Consider the following 24,015-nt stretch of genomic DNA (forward strand, 5'->3'; position numbering starts at 1 on the left):
TTTATCGCACTCAACATTTACAATGCTTGATGTATTCAAACATATTTTGTCTTTATAAGCAAGAAATGAATAAAGAAATTTTTGATTTTAATCACAAAAACGTATATCAATTTTACAAATTTCTAGCAAGGCAATAAACTGTGTATTCCAATTCCAATTAATATTTGCTAGCGAAAATATTTTTAGAATACGATATTTTTGTGCCCTAGTTGCACATCTCTAGCCTATTGTAAACCGATAGCTCCAGCCGATTCCCATGGCGTTCCGCTTGCACCCACCTCTGGTCACTCTAATCAAAACAATACAGGAAAACAGGCTTTTTTGTGTACAAATATTAAAAAAACGTTCTGCGCTACAGAAATGGCCTTGGAGTCCGGCAGCAGCAGCTCGGAGTCGGGCAGCTCCTCCACAAGCGGATCCACCAGTTCGGAAACGGGCAGCAGCTCGGACACGGATTCCAGCAGTGCGACGCCGGAGGAGAAGCCATCCACGAACTCCTCCGCCAAATCCCAGACGCAAACACAACAACAAACGAATTCCGGAAATGCACAGAGAAGAAAGCCTGTTCCTGCGGCGGCGGAGGATAAACCCAAGCCGAGCGTAGCTCCATCCAGCAAAAAAATAAACAATCCTCCCAAAAGTAAACTCTCCAGCGATGACGACGAGGATGAGGACTCGGCGCCGCCGGCCAAAAAGAACTCACGTGCAATGGGCAGTTCCACTGTTACAGCGGCAGCTGCCGCCTCAGCAGCCAGGAGGAAACCACCCGCGTCCGTCAACAAGCCCAGCAATCCAGCTAGCAAACCCAGCAATCCTACCCAGCGATCGGCCAACAACAACACAAATCGATCACTGGAGAACGGCGAGGGCAAGCGACCCTCGCTCTCCTCCTCGTCTAACAGCACGGATGACTCTATGAAGATCGTCAAAAACGGCCGCAAGGTTCCCCTCAAAATGGCCAGCACGGTGAGGCCCAAACAAATCCGAGGAAAATTGCCGCCGGCAAAGAAAAACGGCGGGGGACCTGTGATCAGCAGTGACGGCAGTTCGGGCTCCGAGAGTGGCTCCAACTCGGGCGACGAATCAAGCTCAGGAAGCGAGTCTGAGGGAACTGATTCCAGCAACTCCTACAGCTCGCAGCCAGTAAAAGGAGGAGCTAAAGGTAGGCAGGGTATAAAGCATAGAATCTATTTAAAGATTTTAATAACATTTAATTTTAACTCCTATTATTACAGGTAAGAGAAGCGGTCCACCAAAACTGCAAAACTCCGACAGCGAAGAAGAGCGAAAAGACAAGGCCAATCCCATGAGGAAACTGACGAGATCACTCAGCATGCGAAGGACAAAACAGCAGCCTAAACAGGAAACCGATTCTGAATCCGATGGAGACCTAGAAGATGAAAAAATTATGATCTCCAAAAGTCCCGCCAAAAAGCCAGCGCCCTCGAATTTGAACGCCAGCAAAAGCAAAGTGAAAAGGGAACCAATGGGAATCAGCAGTGGAGTTCTGAGCTCTATTAAATCCCGACCCGTGTCACCCATTACCCAGACTGAGAAGAAGTGTCCCATCGAGGGTTGCGATTCATCCGGACACCTGAGTGGCAATTTGGATAAGCACTTTTTGCCGGAGGCCTGTCCTATCTATCACAACATGTCCGCCTCGGAGTGCAAAGAGCGGGCCAATGAGAGGAAGCTGAGGAATGAACAGCGACTAAAGATGCCGGTTAACATTGTGACGGCGCCGGGTAACCAAAACACCAATCTCAAGACGCTCTCGCCGGAACAGCGCGAGTTTCTGGCCAAGATTCGCGAGTCAAGGGCTAACTTCAAGCCGGCGAATAACAATTTTTTAGACTCAAAGGTGAGGATAGTGGGATAGCCTTAAAATCCATATAAGACAATTGCTAATTTTTTGATTACGCTTCAGGTTAAGCTGGAAAAAGACGTAACGGACGAGGACCGGGAACCAAATCTGGCAGGCCTGGTGCCTGACTATGATTTGCAATTGTTCCGGGAAGCGCAAGCTCAAGCCTCCGAAAGGATCGAAGACGAACTCAAGGACCTGCCCGTGGGAAAGGGAATAAAGTAAGTGTTGAGGAATATAACAAACTTATGGAGATCCAATTACAACTCTTGCGTATGACAGATATATCAGCATGGGCAAGTACAAGATGAAGGTCTGGTATCAATCCCCTTATCCGGACGATGCTGCCCGCCTGCCCAAAATGTATATCTGCGAGTTCTGCCTGCGTTACCAAAAATCGGAGACGGGCATCAAGCGGCATGCCGAGAAATGCGTCTGGCGTCATCCGCCGGGCGATGAGATATACCGCAAGGGCAAACTACAGGTGTGGCAAGTGGATGGGAAGCGTTATAAGCAATACTGCCAGCATCTGTGCCTGCTGGCAAAATTCTTTCTGGATCACAAAACCCTCTACTACGATGTGGAGCCCTTCCTTTTCTACATCATGACGCTGGCCGATGTGGACGGATGCCATATTGTTGGTTATTTTAGCAAGGTAAGTGAAGTATTTATTGGTAATTGTTAAAAACTGAATATGCTAATACGCTAATCAAACATCAAACAGTTAAAAAACAAATCCACTCGATTTTCCAGTTCATTAATTACCCGTTTAGGACTAGTAACTGAATTATAAATTTTAAGTTAAATATAATTTTAAGTTGAGTTACATATTGAAACAGTTAAAGTATCAAAATGAATGGAATATTTTATAAGGAGCTTAATAGAAGGCTAAGCTAGAAACATTACTGCTTTCCTCTGTTCCTTAGCAAATGGAAACCAAAGCGGAAATCTGATCCTGCTCTAATGATTTCGATTCCTAATTACTATTTGAGTCGCGCTGCAATCGTACGCCAGAATTTTCCAGAACCTTTATGATTATTCCCCAGCATAAAATTGAATAATAACATTTTACAGTTTTATGATTCCTTTATGTCTGGAGACGGAATAGAGATGCGAGGAATGTAGAAGCCGGTATCCCAGACTCCCAGACTCCCAGAATGGCAGCCACAGCCCATGTACGGTGCATACATATGTACCGCCAAGCAGACTATATGGTTGTATCCAGATGCAGACAGTCGTCCCTGCCTTGACCATGCCCACCAAAAACAGCAGATGATTTTTCCATTTAATTTTTTTGTCAACGTTTTCGGGTAAATAAGCAACAGACAGAGAGAAACAAGCAGGCGCGAACGAGAGAGTCATTTCCCCTGGCTTTAAAAAGCAGCCACGGTTTCTTGACCTCCCCCAGAATGTACGGAAAATACGGGTCCGGCGATACATTCACGGGCTTTGGCGGGATCCCACCTTCGGTTTGCAGTTTTACTGCAGAATGCAGAAAGTTTTTGGGCGCTGGCAGAGACTGGGTTTGTGTTACAAATTGCGCATGTCGTTGGCTGATGCTGCAGCTGCTCCTCCTGCTCTCCTCCCACTGTCCCTGCTCCCGATGATGCCCCTCTTTGGAGCGCCTTTTGTGAACCCTCGCTGTGCTGGCGCAGCATCCCGAGGCAGTCAGAATTTGGCAGTTTCTACACATACTACAAGTTTACATATATTTACTACGCTCGTGCTGGGACATTCATAATTTCTTTACTACCAGGATACGAAATGTACGCCCATGAAAATGTTAAAAGAATGTATTTTAAAGGAGATATTGAAACTTATATTATATAACTGCCTAGCGATAATCATTTGAATCATTTAAAATGTATTTTTTTATATTTTCAAATCGCTTCTAAGAGTAACTTGGCATAAACTGCTTATATAATGAAAGCTATATTCCTAAATCATGACATTGTATCTGCAAACTAGGCTGCGTATAAACTTGAGTGGAAACCCAACCCCTCTTCGTTTGGCAGTGATAATTTTCGGCAATCCTTTGTCCCGCAGTTAACCTCCAACTCTCTGACTCCAAAACGGGGTCCAGACAGCAGCCAGACACCGAGGATTGGAGTAGGTAGATGGTTTGGCAGGCAGGGCACGCTGCTCCGATGCTCGGATGCTGGGGACACGATTGAGGTCGTGCACCTCTGGGCCGGGTCCGGGAATTTCTGATTCTGATACTGCGTCTGCGCCTGCTCCACAAACTGCGATTGCCCGGGCTGGGCCAGGAAAATCCGGGGTGAAGGATCTCGGGGTGTTGGCGGGGCGGGGGATCAGATTGGGAAACAGGGACTCCTCTGCTATGTGGTTGCGTTCCCAGACATCGGGGCAGACAAAGGAAAAACGAGCAAAAAAGCAGACCTCAGAAAACAAAAAGCAGGCGTACTACAAAGGGAAAATCAAAATGAAAAACCCGCAGTGTACATAAATGAATTTCCGAATTGTTGCCATATTCCAGATTCAGCACACAGGACTTAAAATGTGGACATTTAATGGGAGAATTAGGTGCTCTTACGATATTCTTTAATTTAAGAATTTATTGGATAATTCACGCTGCATATCATATGTAGTTTAAACTATTTTTCTAATGAGAACTAAACTTTTCATTAAAATTATTGATACATGTGGTATTATATCAATGATTTTCCACTGTGTTGGGATTGTTTTTTTGGCAATGACCGTGAGACAAGGGGGCTGGGCATGGCTATATCCATGTACGAGTCAGTCTGTCTTGCGTATATATCCCGATCCCCAGACTCGTGGTCCTTGTTCTCCTGCGGCAGCTATGTATGTATGTGCGTATGTTTATGTATTTAAGCACAGTTCTCTCGCCAATTTGGCCATCTCTTTCCGCCGCAGCAGCCATCTCTCTCTGACTGTCTCTGGTGCTGGCTGTCTATCGATTCATTTAATTTTGCTGGTCATTGAACTGCCGAAAAAAGCCAAAAGCGACAGATAAATTTTGCCATCATCTCTGCCACTTGCAAGGGCCCCATTTCCTCTCATCTTTTGTCTGGAAAATGTCTGTCTGATCCCCCAACTCTGAAGTTTTTCCCATACCTCTCTACGTGGAATTTTCCCAACTCCAAGCTTCAGTTTCCCCACTCCTTTTACGTCTGCCATTGTTCTTGAACCTTTGTAATTGATTAAAATTTAATAATATGTGCGCTAACCTTTGCTTACTTTTAACTGGATTGATGAAAACCTTAAATTAACGCCTGTAAATGCCTGGTTTGTTTTTATTTCTGATTTGCTAATCATTTCACACACTTTTTTCTATCTTTGCAGCATATTCCTTTCCTGCAGGAGAAGAACTCGTTTTACAATGTGTCCTGTATTTTAACATTGCCGCCATATCAGCGAAAGGGTTACGGCAGATTACTTATCGATTTCAGTAAGTTAGCACTTGAGATTCTATACAGAACTTAGGAATTGTTAATACCGCCTGTAAGTGGGGATTTTCTTCCAAGATAATGACAACAAGTGACAATTTACAAGAATTCTACAATCATATGCATCGAACTCTTCTTACTTTGATTGAATAATTCATTTTTGATTTAATATGAAAGCAATTAACAAAGCATTCCCAATAAGTTTCTCACAAGAAAGCTTAAAATCGAATTATTTTTATCTGAAATATTTAATATTGTTCTGGGTGTTAGTATAGTAATATGAAAGAACAAGGAGCGAATATAATTCTTTCTTTCTTGTCAGCCGATTAAAAGTATAATTGACCTCAAACTGCGAATTCTTCTGTGGTCTCTTCTGCGCAATTCTTTAACTGGAAGAACACAGTGACCCTGAAAATCATATGATATCAATTACGTTGGACGGAGTGGTTGGGATTCCACTGAAATTGGGCTTAAATGAGGCTTGTTAGTGAAAAAGTATATTGGCCACTAAAATTTGCTGGCCAAATTGAATCTTTGTTCCCCTTCTCCGTCTTCTTTCGCTGAGTCATAAGTGTGTGTGTGTGTGTGGTGTGCAGGTGTGTGTGAAATATAATCATCATTGCATGAGAAAAGCCAAACATGAAGGAGACTATGGCTCAGCTTTCCAATTGCAGTTTTCCCCCACCTTTACCTCCACTTCTTCTTCTTCTCCAGGTGCAGAACATGCAATTTCTGCATCAATTAAACGTAGACACACACAGGTGCACTGCATATCGCATAAGTAATTTTTAGCGACTGCAACGAAAATTGTTTAAAATTAATCCAAGCCCACAGACTAGACAATAAAAGCACACACAACCCAAAAAAAGGTAGCTAAGTAAAAAATTATGAAAAAAAGAATTACCCAGCGCTATCGAAGAGCGGATGGTGGGGGGAAAGACAAAGAGAGTCTTGAGTCATACATTTACATCCACATTCGACGCCGACAGCGACGTCGGCAGAGTCGGCGGCATTTGTGTCTATGTAAAGTCAATACATGCAATGCCAGGGGCGTGGAAGATTGGTGTGTCGGCCAGGGGGGTTGGGCGGTAATGAACGAACGAAAGAGCGAGCGAAACGACATTGACCTTACACAGACACACGCGAAGGCCCACAGACACAAAGCCAAGTGCCGGCCGGCAAAAAGAGTAATGGTCAACCAGAGAGAGAGAGAAGCAAAGAGGGAGAGCAAGTTATGTGGAGAGAGCGAGTGAGGTGCACGGAAAATAATTGATTGATCTAATCTATCCCAGGAAAATCTGGTATAATTCTACTTTTAAATAAGAGCTTTGTTTTAGAGTTCGGATTGATTGTTTTACTGCTTATACTATAGCGCTTACTTTTAGTTTTTTTGTAATAATATGATATTTTATGAGGTTATGTGGTAATCTTAGCTTATTATAAAGTGGTGAAGGTTTCTCATTAAAATCTCTCTTAATCCATTAACTACATTATTTCAAATCACTATCTTAAAGTAACTCAATCACTTATACATTCTTAGATACAAATTTAGTATCTGCAATTTCCCTTTTTCATAGCCACAGTCGAGTTCCTAAGAATAAAATATTTTTTACTCTCATAATTACATATATTTTTTTTATAAATTACCCTTTTCCCACTTGAAAATTATTTTGTTGTATGTATGAACCGCGCGGGGCGGCGTGCAAATCATTTTCGTCATCATTAACTGGAATTGGTTATTTTGCACATGGCAGGTGGAAGGAATACTTGCAGACAGACAGGGGTTAACTTAACCCACCGGTCCCCCGAAAATCGAACACATCTACCCACATGTGTTAGAGCGGTACGGCCATACACCATTTATGTATGTCCAGGTGTACAAAATGCACCACGCAAAATGCAAATGAGGGGGCCAAGTTTACAGGGTCCGAACAAGGGTTGCCACCTACTGCATTAATTAACGAAACTTTCTAAAAACCCACAAACAAAATTTACCCAAGTTGCCAAAAATATACGAAACGTGCCGCTTAAAGTTTGCTTTTATCTTTTGCAAGTCCCGCACAAGCAACATACCCGCAAAAAGCACTTACAGTGCGGATTCTATAAAATAAACTTTGATAAAAACAATTTATAAAGGTAACAAAAAATATCTTTCTTGAATAATTCATCTTAAATATTTGTCGGTGGCAGCTTAAAACATGAATATGTTACCCAAATTAAATTCAATCCTAATAGATATTGTTTGTCTGTTTATAGAAGCTTGACTGTGGATAAAATTTAGCAGACACAACAACACCAGAAGAGCAACAAAAACAACAACTGTTGGCGGCAGACAACAAAGGTCAGGACAGGTCACAATGAAAGGGCGTCGTCCTCTTTGGCGAGCACAAAGAGCGAGTAACGGTTACTCTCTCTTTGTTTCATTCTCTCGCTGCTTATTACTCACTGCTTTTCAAACTCTGGTAGCTGCATAAAAAACAAGAAAAACGCATAGAAATGATAATTAGAGCCTTGCTAATTTGAGTTAAAGTTGAAGTCGCCGCCCCCTTTTGCACATTTGGCGTAAATTTTCATTCTTTAACTCATTACTGTTCGTTCGCAGCGCCTGTGGCTATGCAACAACAATGTTGCTGCGTCAGCGGCGAGTGTGCAAGTGCGAGCAAGAGCGAGAGCTCAACTGTGCGAATCAGAGTGGATCGATAAAGTCGTCTCGACGTTCTTACCCATACTCCCCCTTTCGCTCGCACCAACACCGCTTCCCCGTCTCGCTGCGCCAGGATTTATAACGTTTTGGAGTATGGGGAAGGGGCAAGAAGCGAGACGAAGTGCGGCACAAAGAAATCAAAGTGCCACCCGAAAACGCCCTCTTCTGGCCAAAAGTCGCATCAGAAGCAGGCCGAGGGGGCTTCCTCTCGAACTGCATAAAATACTGCGCACAGTGGGCCGAGATCAAAAGATTACTTACTAAACGATCATGTATGGCAAGAAGTACATATAAGCCGAAATACTTATCCAAACTTTTTTAAGCTAAATTTCGTTTTTACACGTAGTATAGTTAAAATTACTTGCATTACGGGTCTATAAACAGAGTTTAAACTGGATTTGGTACCTTGGTTCCAATGTCGTGCAAAAAGCAATGCGCTGCGTTTATTTTTGCCTGTGTGAGTTCAACCCTGCGCTCGTCCAGTCAGTCAGCAGGATTCTTCCCCCTTCCCCACGCTTTTTCCATCCTTCCCGCCTTTTCCGTCTGCCTTCCCAGCTGTGTCTGCCATTGAGTGAGTGCTGCTCTCCCATTTTTCTCTCCTGTCGCTTCACAGCTGGCGCCATGGGTGCAGCAAGGGGAATACTTCCAAAAATATTAAGCTCTTGGAAATAAAAATTCACTGCATTAAGTAAAAAGGACCAAACTAATTTTTGTTTTTTTTTAAATATTTTCAGCGCCTGTAAGCAAACTATTGCCTGCTTTTAGGCGTATAGAAAACTAACGGCGCTTACTACGCCCATGGTACTGTTCTCCTCTCTCGCTCTGCTCCTATTTGCCTCCTCTTCTTCTGCTAACTGTTTTTTTCCCGAGCCTGCCTCAGTGGATTTTGTGTTGTGTCCTCGCTCTCTCGTCCTCGTCAATTTACTTAGCTTGCACTCATTGTTGCTGTTGCTTCTTCTCCCCACCGCCGCTCTTCTCTTCTCCATGTGGTTGTTGTTATCTAGAGACGGGAATTGTTGCTGCCAGACGGCTCTAGAATCCAGAGTATAATTTCTTGGGGTGGGTCCTTCGGGGGTGACACTGTCGTTGGGTTGAATGTACGCCAGAACGTTGCTTAAATGTGGATCCCCTGCCCGCGGATCCCCTTGAATACTTTGCGGAATCCTGTCTAGACACAACACGAACACACTTAAGCACCCGCACACAAACACTGGCGAGGCAGAGGGCGGGCCCAAAGTTGGTCACCATAAATAATACGCCGGAACTCGAGGAGCTCCGTTTCGCCTCTATCTGTAGCATACTTCTTGGGTCTATTTTTAACCCGCATCCGCATCCTTTCCCACTTATTTGCAGGCTATCTGCTGACCCGCGTGGAGGGAAAAATCGGCTCGCCGGAGAAACCTCTATCCGATCTGGGCCTGATCTCGTACCGCTCGTACTGGAAGGATGTGCTCCTAGACTACCTGTGCAATCGATCGGGAAACACGATCGCCATCAAGGATGTTTCGCAGGTGAGTTTGATTCCTGCACATTTCTGTACATAAAAAATACATTTTAATTTACTTTATATGTATCGCTCATTTAGGAAACTGCGATTTACTCATACGACATTGTGAGCACCCTTCAAGCTCTCGGAATGATGAAGTACTGGAAGGGCAAGCACATAGTGCTCAAAAAGCAGGTAAGTCCTTTTGGTTAACTCAAACGCATTTCCCAACTGATCTGTGCTTCTTTCCAGGACGTACTGGATGAGTACGAGGAGAGGGTGAAGCGAAGAGGAACCTTCCCCAAGATCGACGACTCCTGCTTAAGGTGGCAGCCCTTCATCAATATCCAGCCGAGCTCATCTCCATAACCACGTGGTTGGAAGCATGCCAGGGCATGCTTTGCGGACGCCGACGACGATGGCGAATTCTTGGCTCCGAATTCCTGATTTCAACGATTTTATTTTTGGGTGGACCTCTGAAGAACCACATCTCCAGTCCGTGCTAAAATCATCATTATTTGCATTTTTATCTTAGCGGATATATGCACTAATGTAGAATACGTTTTTTAACCACTTTCGTAATCATGATACAATTGGAGAATGGTTTTTAAGGAGCTTGTAACTCAATTTTTTAATATTTGTTGGTAGATCTTAAGGCCAGCCTATTGTAAACATATGTACGTGTATGTGTCTGTACTTGTTGTTAGCTAAGAATTGTAGTAATTAGAGTCTTAAGATACATAGTGAAATTCTCAAAACGAAAAAAAGCTTAAAAAGATAAGAAAAATATACTCGGTTTACGATCAAAGACTTGCCTTGAGATTTAGATGAATCATGGAGAAACCGAAGGCCCGTGGTGGAAGAAGAAGAGGAAAGGAAGAGAGGTGAGTCAAGGAGTGGACTGTGTGTGCGAGTGTGTGGCAACGCAAAAAGTGCACACACACCAAGAAGCCCAGGCGGCGGCAGGGAGGCGAGCGCATTGACATTGTCGCTTCGCTGGGAGAGACAGGTGAGAGGAGGAGCGAGAGGTGTGCAGACCAGACGGGTTGGTTTTTGGGCACGGGGTTGGCGGGGTGTGCCCAAAAAGCATACACATGCACCGGGAACAGCGCTGCAAAGCGTGGAGCAGAGAGCAGCAGCAAGAGAGTGAGAAGGAGAGCACAGTGGGCAGTTAAATCCACAGCTGCCAAAAACCTAATTAATTACACAAGACTTTAAAAATATTTTCTATTACAAAAGGTTGCCAGTGGTTCTTGTAATCAGGATTCGAAAGTAATGAAATACGTCTTGATCTTCAATCATCTTATTAAAATAAAATAAAAATTTTAAGCATTATTATACTGACCACAAATTGAAGCAATAACATTATTGCAATCTTTATTTTGCTGCAATGCTTTCCAGCTAATCGAACTGTAATGTAATTCCCAGAAATGGAAGACTAAGATCCAGCGAGTGACCAAATCAAAAGTTAGTCAGACCAATGAATATTCCTAGAGGTTTTTGATAACATGTATTTATACGATACTATGAATCTATAATTTAGGTATTTCCTAGAACTCGAAAAACGGAAAAATTTACCATAAAGTCGGTTATTCTAATTTTTGTAAACATCTATGTTGTTCATTACTGTAATGATCACTATGAATTATTTTACAAGACCTTCAAAACGTTCTTTTTTTGTCAGCCCACTGTGCATAGCTTTTTGTTGCAGTATGTTTTATGGTGGTGCAGTTTTATAACAAAGGAGCTCGAATGAAAGCTGGGGAATGTATATACAGTGGATATTCTTTAAAGCTTATATTAGTTGGCTTCTAAAGTCAAGAATCCCAAAAACACTGAAATAAGAATTCCTAGTTAAAACCCGCAATAATAAATTAAAGATTAAAGAAGAACTAAGCCATTTCTTTTTCAAACATATTTTATGACTTTTCAATTAATTGTTTTGTTTTCTTTAATAATAATTCGTATATTGTAAAATATAAATCTAATGTACCGAGTGCCCACTGTACCCCCATATTCCCATATGCATTTCCCCTGCACGTGGCTGTGTGAGTGTATGTGAATGTAGGTAGGAAGAGGAAGCAGGAAGCAGCAGCAGCAGAAACGTCTCGGCGGAGTGTCGCCCCCTTTTAGTGCCCCCTTTTTCGGCGGTGGCGCCACTGTGCGAGAGAAACGGCAACACTGCCGCTGCCGACGCCGATGCCGACGTCGACGTCTGCGAATAAAATTCGCGCATTTGGCTCTTGATTTGCCGCCGACATTCAGCATTTGATCGCCAACAGCCGGCAAACGCGGTTCGCTCACTTCGCAGCTTTCGCCACTCTGGCCTTTTGCCGATTTTCGGTTTATCTCTATCTCTGTGGGCAGGAAAATCGGAATCGAATCGGCCCGGCCATATAAAATAAAAGGCCAGACAGTGTCTGGGCTTTGGCACAGTCGTTCGTTTCGCACCAAATGGGAGACAACAACGTAGGAGAAAAGAGAGTGAGCCACAAAAGAAAAAGAAATAATTCGCAGAAAAATAGTTAACGCGCGTGTTGGTGTGCGTGTGTGTGTGATGCGTTCGTGTGTGAGAGGCAAAGCCAAGGAAAATGCAACGGAAGTTTTCAGTCGCAAAGAAGAAAGACAAAAAATCGCAAAACGGAACTGAAACATATTGTGAAATTCGAGCGACAGAGAAAGCGATACATCAACGTGGTTTCTGGAGCTTCTAGGTTTTTCTACCACCAGGAATCAAAGAACGTGAAAGAACTCTTAAAAGAGATGGCCGGAAAGAAGAACGAGGTTTATTTTTAGCATTTTGATATCACAAGGCAGCTTTTTTCGCTACACTACGAGAAAAAAATGACGCAAATGGTGACCACATGATTCTACATATTTCCATATAACCAACCCATACAGACGTAGCTTTTTTTGGGGAACTTTTTGTCGCTCAAATATTAATTTTAGATTTTTTTTAACCCAGACAAAGCTCATTGTGCGCGTGTGTGAGTGTATTATCGAATTTTTATGAGGAACTTCAATTTTTCTTCATTTTTTCGTCGCTCAGGGTTAAGGGCAACAACAAAAAACGATGGCTTGGCTAGGAAAAAGCATGTGCTGCATTTTTGCTGAATAAAAAAAAGAGAAGAGCGAGGAGACAACCACACAGGCATACACATACAAACAGACACATACACAAGCGAAGACAGTCGGTTTTTGAGGTTAGGAATGCCCCACCCAAGCAATGGCTGCTCATTTATGTACTGCACATATATACAAAAATATATGTACATATATATAAATCCGTCTGTACCGCAGAAATTCGCCATTATTCACAGTCCAAAGCTGTTTGCGATCGCAGGTTTATGAGGCGTGTTGTAAAAAAAGAAGCCAGCCGAAAAGGTAGTTAAAAAATACTTTTGCAAAAATTTAAATACCCACACAGCTTTGAGAGAATTCGCGAATGTATGGTAGGCACGTGTGTGTCTCAGCTGAATTGTGTGCCTGTGTGCGAGAGTGTGTGTGCGATCACGCACGTATATGCGGTTAGTAACAGTGGGAGAGAAAGAGAAGGCTATAGAGAGAGAGAGCTTAAAACGCCGGTTCTTTTTTTTCTCCCATTTTTATGCTCACTTTTATTGCGTCTTCTTTGGCTTTCATTTCTTTTGCTTGTCTCTTTACAGCGTTTCAAATATAGAATATCAAGGGTCTGCCGGACGAAGCGCAAGAAAAGAGAATTTGCTGAATGAAATGTAATAATTCGCCGACGGATGACGTCACGTCCTATGTGGTCATTAGCACTCCAGTGGCGCAACCAGGGGGCCAGTACTACGCTCCGAAATAGTTGGTAAAACCCTTGACAATCAAACCAAATTAATACACAATTTTCAGCACTTGACGAATGGAAGACTACTAAGTGAAAACCCCGCAATTTGAATCTAAATACGCCCCTGGTTTCAGTTTTCTGCTCTCATATGACTAATTTTGGCATTGTTATTGCATAAAATTCGCATGGCGTCATCATCATCAACGCGTACAACTACCAAGCTCACAAAGATCGTTAACCCCAAAGCGACGGAGACCTAATACCAGGCACAAGGTCGCCTCCCGTGACCCCCTCCCCAGAAGGGGGTCGACATTCGCTGATGCAGTTTTGTTGCCAGGCGGCGGCCAAACATCTGTCTCAGAACTGCAAATGCTGAAAAAGAAACCTGACTGGGCTTGGTCTGGCCTGGCTTTATATCTACATCTTCAACTCCAGCCGCAGCTCCTACTCGTTATATATGATGATGTTCCCCCGACTGAAAAGTCTCCTACCTTGCGCGCTAATCAGTGACCGGGGCTGGTTTTTTATATACAGTCAGGTACCTGAAGTAGCGCGCGTGGTGGCAGACATATATCTCCATCTTCGCCATATAAATAAGCCAAATGCTCGCAGGCGAGTCCTCGCCAGAAATCCCATGTGTATCAACTGTCTCCCATGTCTATTGTACTTCATCAGGTGCTCTGGTGTGTCTCGTAACCCGGCACATGTTGAAGTACACTCAATATGAGGCGATTTGCATACGAAAGCGACCGATACAAGTGTTCAACGGATTGCCTAATTTGAAGATTAGTAAAATATTAAAGTACTCTTTTTATTCAGTTTTCCTTCAATAAAACTTACGAGCTGTTCGTTACAAATAAAATTATGGCTTCTTGAAATATGTATGTGTTACTTTACCTTAATTGGGATCATATATTTTACGTAGGGAACAACAAAAAATGATTATTGTTATAAGCATCATATTTAATTGAATGAAACGAAAATACCATCTGTTCATGCGACTTGAAAACATTTCGAAAATATATTGTCTGATTTATTTAGTCGTCCAGCTTTATATTCTTTTCCATGCAAGCTCCTCAAATTTCCAAACAGGTTGTGGGCTTTGGTATAAAAATAGATTGTTTATGCTCCGAAATAAATAATAACAAACCGTTCATCATCTATAATGACATTTTATTTGCGTATATAATTTCTGAAAATATTATAAATAAGAAAGTTAATTAATTGAATTACATATACAAAAACATTATCTTAATATGAGCTACATTTATACTAATCTTTTATTTAAAAGCATTTTCGTAATTAGTGAATAGTGTGCATGGAGCATAAAAAACTATCGAATGCCTACAAACACGAAAAGAGTGTGACCAGACGCTCTAAAAAAAGCCAAATTTCCAATTGGAAAATTAGAACATTATTTTAGAATCGTTACTTTTTAAGACAATCCATTGAATATAAAACGGAAATGAAAATATGAATTCAGCCGAATATTTTAACTACAACTTTCTTCATATGGTTCATATGAAAAAATATCATTCAGGGGTATCTCCTTTCAAAACACCTTGATACCTCTGTCAAGCATTTCGTGTACATTTTTTTTAAAATAAATTCGCTGACCCGCTAAAAAAATAGCTGGTATGTTTCGGTATATTGAATACCGCTTGTACATTTTTTGGCGTTCCGTCTGCGTTCACACTGACCTCCGTAAGGTTATCGGCATAATTTTGTAAATTCTCGACTTTGCCGTTTTTCGACTCGATTCGCTTGTCAAAATTCCGAAAGACGCGCCGCCGTTAGATCCACTTCACCAACGCGCGTTGCCACATCACTTGGATTAGGATTCCCCAGGCAGACCAACGATAAAGGACGAATATGCTGCGCTCCCTTGCAACAACACGAAACGAACTTGGGGCCCTTCGCTCCGTGCTCCTGCGATCGAATAACGCCACCTATGTCCGCCGATCGACGGGAAATGTGGTAGTGCGCGCCCTCAGCAGCCAGCTGATCAACTCCCGGAATCTCCAGAGCATCAGGTAAAGATCCCCCAATATCCCCAATTCTCCCCGCTTGCGTTGAGGTTAGAAATGGTTGTGTAATATTGCAAAATGCGTATACTGCAGCGGGATTATGTGGGACATGCGGGGGGCGATGATTGACAGTCTCGTGTCCAACTATTTAGCATCCATCTCTTATTCCCCAAAAACACACACACACACACATACCCATGCGATTTGCGTGTGTGGTGCGTGCTCCACTGCTGATTTGGTTTATGGCCAAGGTCGAATACACGCTTCCCTATATCGCATGATGCGTGATAGTGTTTCGGCTGGCTGATAAGCTGGAAAATTCCGTCTAATGATTTAATGGGTCGCTCTTTTTGGGTTCCATTGTTTACATCTGACGAGTGGGCGATTGAACGACTAAATGTGTAGATAGTACAGGAGTGTGGGTACGTAAACAACAACAAACTAACAGCTGATCGAGCGTCCATAAATTAACCCATCCAAAATGCTTTCATTAACATGGTCAGGTCAATTTGTAATTATAACAGGTAATACAAAAGTTACACCGTTAAGAATCAGAAGTAAAAAAAGTTTCCAAGGATTCTATATGTATACTTATATTGCAAGTAATACGCCTATACCATTTATGCAATATTACCAAATTAATAATTTATGAAGAATTATTGTGTTTCCTAATAGTGGATACAACCCAATGCAATCCACTTTAAAAAACGAACTTGAAACTAAACTAGTTTTGTTTGAATATCGCGCAGGTCGAAACTTAACACTAGGCAGTCACCGGTCACATGGAGCTATAACTTCGCCCGTGCCTATGCAAACCTTCCGGAACACATCAGGGTGCCACTGCCCGCGCTTTCACCCACTATGGAGCGCGGATCGATTGTCAGCTGGGAGAAGAAGGAGGGCGATAAGCTCAACGAAGGTACGTACGCTACCAAAATAACAGAATCCCAGGATCAAATTTATGACACCTTGATTTCAGGTGACCTGCTGTGCGAGATTGAGACGGACAAGGCCACCATGGGCTTTGAGACACCCGAGGAGGGCTTTCTGGCTAAGATTCTCATCCAGGGCGGCACCAAGGACGTTCCCGTGGGCCAGCTGCTGTGCATTATCGTGCCGGACCAAGGCAGCGTAGCTGCCTTCGCGAACTTCAAGGACGACGGTGCCGCCGCAGCACCAGCTGCTCCGGCAGCAGCTCCAGCACCAGCAGCAGCAGCAGCACCGCCACCACCACCCGCCGCAGCTCCAGTTGCCGCTGCGCCCCCACCAGCTCCCGCCGCTGCTCCAGCTGCAGCAGGTACGGGCCGTGTGTATGCCAGTCCCATGGCCAAGCGACTAGCCGAGGCACAACAGCTGCGTCTACAAGGTTGTTTAATCCTAACTGATGCCACACTTACACACATCCTGTCCCATTTCGCAATGCATGCATCACCTGACTAAAACCCATCATCATCATTCGTTACAGATGACAAAATCTCTCATATACACTATCCAAACGTACACCTTTTCATATAGCGCCCTTTGTCCAATTGTTCCGTTACTAATCCGCGGCTTTTGTGTGCAGGCAAGGGCAGTGGAGTCCATGGCTCAATTAAATCTGGTGATCTTGCAGGCCAGAAACCAGCAGCCAAGCCAGCTGCTGCGGCACCTGCCAAGGCAGCTGGAACGCGCTACGAGGACATCCCGGTGACCAACATGCGCGCAGTGATTGCCAAACGCCTGCTGGAGTCAAAGACCCAACTGCCTCACTACTACGTCACTGTGCAATGCCAAGTGGATAAGGTGGGTAATCACGAAAATATTTCCTTCCAAATAAAAATGTAATTTAAATAAAATGATTACAGCTCCTGAAGTTCCGCGCGAAGGTGAACAAGAAGTACGAGAAGCAGGGTGCCCGCGTCTCTGTGAACGACTTTATTATCAAGGCCGTGGCCATCGCCAGTCTTAGGGTTCCCGAAGCGAACTCCGCCTGGATGGACACAGTAATCCGCAAGTACGACGACGTCGACGTTTCTGTTGCTGTCTCCACAGATAAGGGTCTGATTACCCCGATTGTCTTCAATGCCGACCGCAAGGGAGTCCTGGAGATCTCCAAGGATGTCAAGGCTCTTGCAGCCAAGGCGCGCGACAACAAACTGCAGCCCCACGAATTCCAGGGTGGCACCATCTCGGTTTCTAATCTGGGCATGTTTGGTATGGGCAATACAAATATAAAGCCTCTTCTCAATTTGCTAATTAATGCGTTATCCTACCACAGGTGTGACCCAGTTTGCCGCTGTCATCAACCCTCCTCAATCGTGCATCCTTGCCATTGGCACCACAACGAAGCAGTTGGTTGCTGATCCCGACAGTCTAAAGGGGTAAGTTTCAAATATGGAGAATAGCACACCAACTAATATAATCTACTTTTCTATGCAGCTTCAAGGAGGTCAACATGCTGACGGTCACCCTGAGTGCTGATCATCGTGTTGTGGATGGTGCTGTTGCTGCCAGGTGGCTGCAGCACTTCCGCGACTACATGGAGGATCCTTCCAATATGGTATTGTAAGCGGAAAGAAACGACCCATCACATTTAGAGACTCCAACGAAAACAAAAAGGATAACAAATTTAGCATCCTCTCTTTAAGCGAGGAGTTTCAGTCGACATGCAATATGTGAATATGTGGATTCTAATCGGTGTCACATATGTAAAGTTTTAAATTGGATTTAACTCATCGGTCACCTATATATATATATAGAAATTAAATTGTGTAATTATTATTGATGTAGTTAATGATGGTCACCGTCGTTGCCATGATTGTAGAAAGAGTACACAAAATACTTGAATGATATTCGAATTAACCCACTCACCGAGCTGTAAATTTCCGTTTGATATGCAAAACGTTTTGTGTGCTTTGTTCGCATATGTTGATCATGATCGAGAATGAAAATGGAAGTAGTTGAAAGTCCAAAGACGCGTTGAATAAACCCAAAACACTCACATGAACTAGCCAATTCTTAAATAAAATTGACTTTTATTTTAATTACAGTGGGGGTTTTCTGGGTGAGCCTAGCCTGAATTTAACCACGATTGGAGGCATTTAGAATGTTATGTTGCATACTTCAACTTTTAAGCTTTCTAGAAAGTAACTTTTGTTGCAACTAACAGAATTCTATTTTACTTTTATCATCCCATGAGGTCAGCTCAAATTTAATGTTCTCAACACCCAGTCGAAAGATAATATACATTTTTTCCGTGGTTTATAGTATTATGTAACTAGTTTATTGCCAAAATGTTACGAACTAAGCAAACACATGTTGAAAGTATTTACAAGCATAAAGTTAAGCTAATGTCAGTAGGATGTGAATGTCAGTGCGGTATTGAAATGGGGCAATCACCACTGGGCAGGGCCCAGTTGGCTCCACTCGGCCACATACTGGGCCTGCTGCTCCAGAGCGGGGAACCACTCGACGCCGCCGTAGTCGATCGCGGGCAGAGTACCCTTGTAGTTGGCGGGCAGGACGGAGGGGTCGAGGAACTTCTGCAACGACTTCATGTCACTGCCGTGGAAGTGCATCTGTTGAAAGAAAATTATTCAATGAGTATATATTGTTATTAATATTAATTTAAAAGGAGGGGGAAATGATGTAGTTTGCGCCAGTTGGTTATTTTCATTGGTTGTATTCTTTAAGGACATTAATTGATTGTAAGAATCAGGTATTTTACATTACATTCATTCCATAAAAAGAAATTGTAGCCTACTTTTGAGGGCAGGACAAAATATGAGTAAGTACAAGTTTACTTACCCTACTGTTCAGCTTTTGCTTGACGAAGGGCTTGAAGAGCGACCAAACCATGTTGAAGATGAACGGCTGCTTCACGAAGTGCACCTCCTTCATGCGAAGGGGCATCGCCTCCTGGATGAATGTGAGCAATCGTTTCGAGAAGCTCGGCGACAGAGCCTTCACCTGCTTCATCGACAGTCCCTCGAAGTCCATGATGCAGACCACGCCCCTCACCTGGGTCTCCTCCTCCAGCTGGGCGGCAAGATGCACCATGTAGAGCATGCGGAACATCTCATCGCTGGTAATATCGCTGGGATCCCAGAGCTTGCCACAGTTCACGATGAGCACACGACGACCCTTCTGGTCGCAGTTCTTGAGCACATTGATCACACTGCCCTTCACGAATTTCTCCTTAACCTGCTCGACCAGGAGTCCTCGGACCAAAGAGGCGTACTCCTTGCGGAAGCTCGCTGTGGTTTTCATCTGAAAGTCATTTTTAAATTAGTCAAGACTTTAGCAAACTTAAATTGAAGTATTTTATGTGAGGATAAAAATGTAGTCTAAGCAACCAACTTAATTTAGCTTATCATGCTACTCGTGTAGCTAATGGAAAACTTTATATTTTTGTTATTTTATAGGGTACACATTATAAACAGAGCAATTGCCTCTATAAATCTTTGAACCGATGACGCTTACTTCTCACGGAACTAGTCATTGAGCTTCATCTGTTGGCAGGTGTGACATGGCTAGATTAAATCCATAATTGATAAGGTATTGACCATTGGCCAGCACTATAAAATGCCCATATAAGTTATGCGGCTTCCTATGGTGATAAATTTAAAATGGCGAACATTCGATTTTTATGGCCCGATTCAGTCATTCTGCTAAAAGTCATTGCACAAAGTGAATCCGATCGGATCGAAATCGACTGCGCTTATCAGGGTTTTCTTTGCCGGTCAGCGAGTTCAAAAGCAATAAGTTATCAGCAGACGGGTGCTGGAAATGATCATGTTGTTGGGTTTTATTTCAGATCGCATGTTGCTTCTTTTACAATATCCCATATATTACTTTACCTAGACTATAAATGAGTTCGCCATTTTCTGGGGAAGTTTTTATGCAACTGCTTAATCATTATTATTATGTAAGATATGTTATAAGCTGATGCAAATTGGATTTTACAAAACTGATTTTCTTATAGCTCTTATTCCCCCACTATCTAGTGCACTTGTTTGAACTTCGGTTATAGACCCCATTTCAATAGCTCTGGTTGACTGATGTTTGCTGGCGATAAGGCCTGTTCGAGAAGTTCCATACATTTGATAATCCTCAAATGTTGAAACAAATACACGGAGACACTTGTGTTGCCGGCATTGATAAGCAAAAGCCATTGAATTGTGTTTCTAAGGCGTTCAATTCATATTATACATAGTATATGCTTGCGATTTGATTGAAGCTTCAGATGATTTTCACAGTGCTGTGTAATGTTAAGCGATTATTAGTATTATGAATTGAATATTACTTGCACATTTTGGATATTCCTGTTTCTTTTTTTTATCATCATGGTACCTAAAGAGGACTATGTTTATATTACTTTAAAAAATACTGATACGTCTTTAAATGGGAATTTCTATTCATTTTGTAATTGATTAATCTTCAGAACTAAACGTTTGGTTATATTGCATTATGTATTAGGGAAGTAAATAGTTAAAAATTAATTGAAACATGAAATTTTAAGTTAATCATTAAACATTAAGAAGTTAAAATGGAAAGTGAAGGCACAAGAAATAGAGCCACCTGCATTGCTGACACTTAGCTTTGCATTATCACTGGCACGCGAAATGCTTTCATGGTACGCACCTTTTCCAGGGCTCCCTCGGGATAAAAGTGGCAGGCGCGCAGGAAGACTGTGAGGAAGGCGTCGTCATCCTTGTAGTTCAGCTCCGGCGTGGCCTTGAGCAGCTCCCGTAGCTTGAGGATGGCCTCCGCCTTGACTTCTTCGGTTTCGCGGAGTTCCACACGGGCGATTTCCACGGTCTCCGGCTTCAGATAGCCCAGGCGCAAGTGGAAGGCCTCCTCGGCGATATCGGTGGCAGCCATTATGTCGCTTGGTTTTTGTTTTTTATGTGTCGGGGCCTGCGTGTTGGATTCGAGAAATGCGTTCTGTGTTAGTTTTCCTGATCACTGATTGCCAGCGAAAATTGCAACTTAATGTGAGGTAATTTGGCACCAGCACTTTCGGATCGATTTGTTTGAACAATCTTGCCCGATCATTTGGGTTAGAAATGGTTGGTTTTTTGTTTTTTTCTTTGTACTTGTATTTACCTAAGGCGAAGTCAAACGATTTTCACTTATTGAGGGTTTTTCAGCGTTCTTTAGTTTTGCTTCCTCGCGACTCGTGCGATTCGAGTCAACTGAAATTCGGTTCGCCTTTGGAAACCCTTGTGAGTTAACTTCTATATTATATATCAGCCGAACGACAGCTTCGACGTCGACGTCGATGATAAAGCACGCCGTGGCAGAGGCGATCGCAGTCGTCTTGAGTCGACTTCCATTTTCGTTCCTTATCTTTCAGACTAATGGCGCTGGGCGAAATAAAGAAATAACAACAATAATCAGAAAAAAAAGGTCACCAATCCGGCTGTCAATCACCTTACGCCTTTAACCCTCCGGCATCTCCATTGAACCCCCGTCGTCTAGGCCTGAAATCCGACTTTCGACTCCGTTCCAAATTTTGGTTAATTTCGTCATTGATCGTGATGTTTACACGCGCCCGGCATCATGAACCTTAGTTTAAATTACCTTTACCTCGAACTTACCCTTGCTACACTCCACTTCGCAAACTCAGCGTCTGGGGCACGTAATAAAAAAGACAAATTTGTACAAAAAAAGCATAAATATCAATTAGCAACGAAAAAATGGTTGAACCAGCCTATTGACAGCGGAAACAGCGCACTGTTTTATAGTGCCTGTCATAATACCTGTAAGGCATTAAGATAATGCGAATAATATTGCTTTGAGATACCCTATAGCTAGTACAACGGCTGGAATGTAAGATAACTAGATAATGTCTTACCTTTTATGTTCTATGCCAACTTAAAATTATATCGGCTGGTCTTTAGATATTTATTACTAATCAATACTCAAATATTGTAAGATATATTATTAAGACATTGAATGTCTGGCTCCACATCAACCATATTAACCCTTAACTGTTCTATTTTTACAGGGTATGCAAACTACTTTCGACTAAAGTCCAACGCGGAATTCTTGAGTGATAACAGCTCCCCAAAAATATTCTGCTTCCAGGGCTATTATCGAATGTTTCATGTTCTACTGGAAAAAGAAGTGCCAACCATTCTAATCACAGCTCATAATCCTTATCACTGGCAGCGCTGCTAGCGCCGATAGTCTTTCTCTTTCGGTTTGTTTTACTGAGAAATATTGTTTTTATTGCCAAATCCACGGTGGGTGGTTGGTAGATGGTGGGTGGTGGGTGGTGGGGGTTGGATCTTCGTCTTTTCACACCTTCGGGGCATTGAATCGGATCGCTGATCGCGAATAGCGAGCCGTTATCATTGTTAGCCGCTTTTGTTGCTACATTCCATATTGTTATTATTGGTACGTGATCGGGTCTTTGTTTTGAAATTCATGTTCCAAACACAAAACCCCTTTGGTAATATCGACTTATACGTGTTCTTTCATATACAAGTACAGTGAACGCTCGACAACAAGATAATTTGTTTATAGAATATTTTTGGTTCTTTGTTAAATATTATTAATATATATCAATTAAATCAAAACCTTAAAGAAAATGTATAATATTATTGGAAAACTTTGTGTTCTGACTAGTTCATGTTTTCGGTAAAACACTGTATATATGTATAAGAGCACTGTTTTCTACAACTGCCATATAGTGTAGTCATAGGGCAAAGTCTTCACTTCTGATACGATTTGTTGTCGAAGCTCAACGTAGTCGTCAACCCGCTACTATTTTCGCTGTTCTTTCTTTGTTTTCAAGCACATGTATTTGTTATTGTTTTCACTTATTTGTTACTAAGTTATTGATACTGCCATTGGTGCTGCATCAGCTGGATTATTGAGCTTCTGTTTTGCGTTTTGTTGATGAGCATTTAAATGCGTTCAAAAGATTGAGAAACTTGTTTGGAGTGTGCAGGTTCGATTGACACTTTTATTTGCCCACGAAAAACATTCAAAAGATTCGATCAACAAACTTATCTCGAGTTCCTCAGTGTTGGGAAATAGCTTATATCGAATTTTATGCAGTGACAAATCATTTTTAAGTATAGAATTTAAAATACAGATTACAATATTTTTTTAGGAATATGTTTTTGTACAATTTCAAACAACTTCTGAGATGATTTTGAAAACCATAACTTAATTTTAAATTCAACAGATTTAGTGTATCGTAAATTTAGTTTTATTAAGCCCTAATTTTGCCAAAATGAGTCTTAAATAATAAGGCGAAAGCTAGATTTTCAAATTGGAGATTTATTGGCTAATATCGAACCCTATTCAGATTAGGTATGCCCACCGAATCGTGTTTAAATAGCATAGTCACAATCCAAGACTTTAATCTTTGAGATTCACCGATAGGGATTGTTAATCGCGATAACTATTGAATAATAATGCGTAAGCCATGGCATCCGTTGATAACTGAAAGTCCCCAGCGGAGAACACTTAATACCTTAGGCGATAAGTTTAAGATAATGCATACCTATTCTTGACACATGTTTTTAAATAATGAGGGTAAGAAGGTTTAATTTGAACTTTAAACATCTGAAGAAAATCAGCTGGCTTCGCAGGTGAGCTTGCAGTTGCTCACCAGATACGTTTAATTATTGCAAAACCACCTGCTCAAAGTGCAATAATTTAATAGAGCATACGATTGATCGATGTCTTACCCGAACTC

At 42.3% G+C, this 24,015-nt stretch overlaps 3 protein-coding genes and 1 long non-coding RNA gene across 7 annotated transcripts; 3 read left to right on the forward strand and 1 right to left on the reverse strand.

Moving 5' to 3' along the window:
- The first annotated feature begins 360 nt into the window (after positions 1-360).
- On the forward strand, positions 361-10,295 carry LOC117141801 (histone acetyltransferase KAT7). Its single transcript, XM_033305450.1, has 8 exons — positions 361-1,162; positions 1,236-1,861; positions 1,928-2,085; positions 2,147-2,519; positions 5,192-5,297; positions 9,353-9,510; positions 9,585-9,680; positions 9,738-10,295. The coding sequence occupies exons 1-8, from the start codon at positions 361-363 to the stop codon at positions 9,852-9,854; spliced, it is 2,436 nt and encodes an 811-aa protein (XP_033161341.1). The 3' UTR covers positions 9,855-10,295.
- A 1,472-nt stretch (positions 10,296-11,767) lies between these two features.
- Positions 11,768-13,954, forward strand: LOC117150698. 2 transcript variants are annotated; one of them, XR_004460774.1, is made up of 2 exons: positions 11,768-13,012; positions 13,151-13,954. It is a non-coding gene; the product is annotated as an uncharacterized LOC117150698 (long non-coding RNA). The 2 variants fall into 2 exon arrangements; XR_004460775.1 differs by having other exon boundaries at positions 11,768-12,869.
- Positions 13,955-14,931: 977 nt separating this feature from the next.
- On the forward strand, positions 14,932-18,322 carry LOC117141873 (dihydrolipoyllysine-residue acetyltransferase component of pyruvate dehydrogenase complex, mitochondrial). 3 transcript variants are annotated; one of them, XM_033305571.1, is made up of 7 exons: positions 14,932-15,326; positions 16,070-16,239; positions 16,300-16,686; positions 16,933-17,102; positions 17,165-17,513; positions 17,578-17,680; positions 17,739-18,322. In XM_033305571.1, exons 1-7 carry the CDS (start codon positions 15,166-15,168, stop codon positions 17,866-17,868), a joined length of 1,470 nt encoding a protein of 489 aa, XP_033161462.1. In that variant the 5' UTR covers positions 14,932-15,165; the 3' UTR covers positions 17,869-18,322. The 3 variants fall into 3 exon arrangements, with proteins under 3 accessions (XP_033161462.1, XP_033161471.1, XP_033161454.1); XM_033305580.1 differs by having other exon boundaries at positions 14,933-15,326; positions 16,300-16,617; XM_033305563.1 differs by having other exon boundaries at positions 14,934-15,326; positions 16,885-17,102.
- A 225-nt stretch (positions 18,323-18,547) lies between these two features.
- LOC117141892 (retinaldehyde-binding protein 1) lies at positions 18,548-21,517 on the reverse strand. Its single transcript, XM_033305593.1, has 4 exons — positions 21,408-21,517; positions 20,943-21,218; positions 19,107-19,568; positions 18,548-18,877 (listed from the first exon to the last, which is right to left on the reverse strand). Exons 2-4 carry the CDS (start codon positions 21,180-21,182, stop codon positions 18,695-18,697), a joined length of 885 nt encoding a protein of 294 aa, XP_033161484.1. The 5' UTR covers positions 21,183-21,218; positions 21,408-21,517; the 3' UTR covers positions 18,548-18,694.
- Between the last annotated feature and the right edge of the window lie 2,498 nt (positions 21,518-24,015).

The sequence above is a fragment of the Drosophila mauritiana genome, chromosome 2L (genome assembly GCF_004382145.1).
Source record: "Drosophila mauritiana strain mau12 chromosome 2L, ASM438214v1, whole genome shotgun sequence".
NCBI lineage: Eukaryota > Metazoa > Arthropoda > Insecta > Diptera > Drosophilidae > Drosophila > Drosophila mauritiana.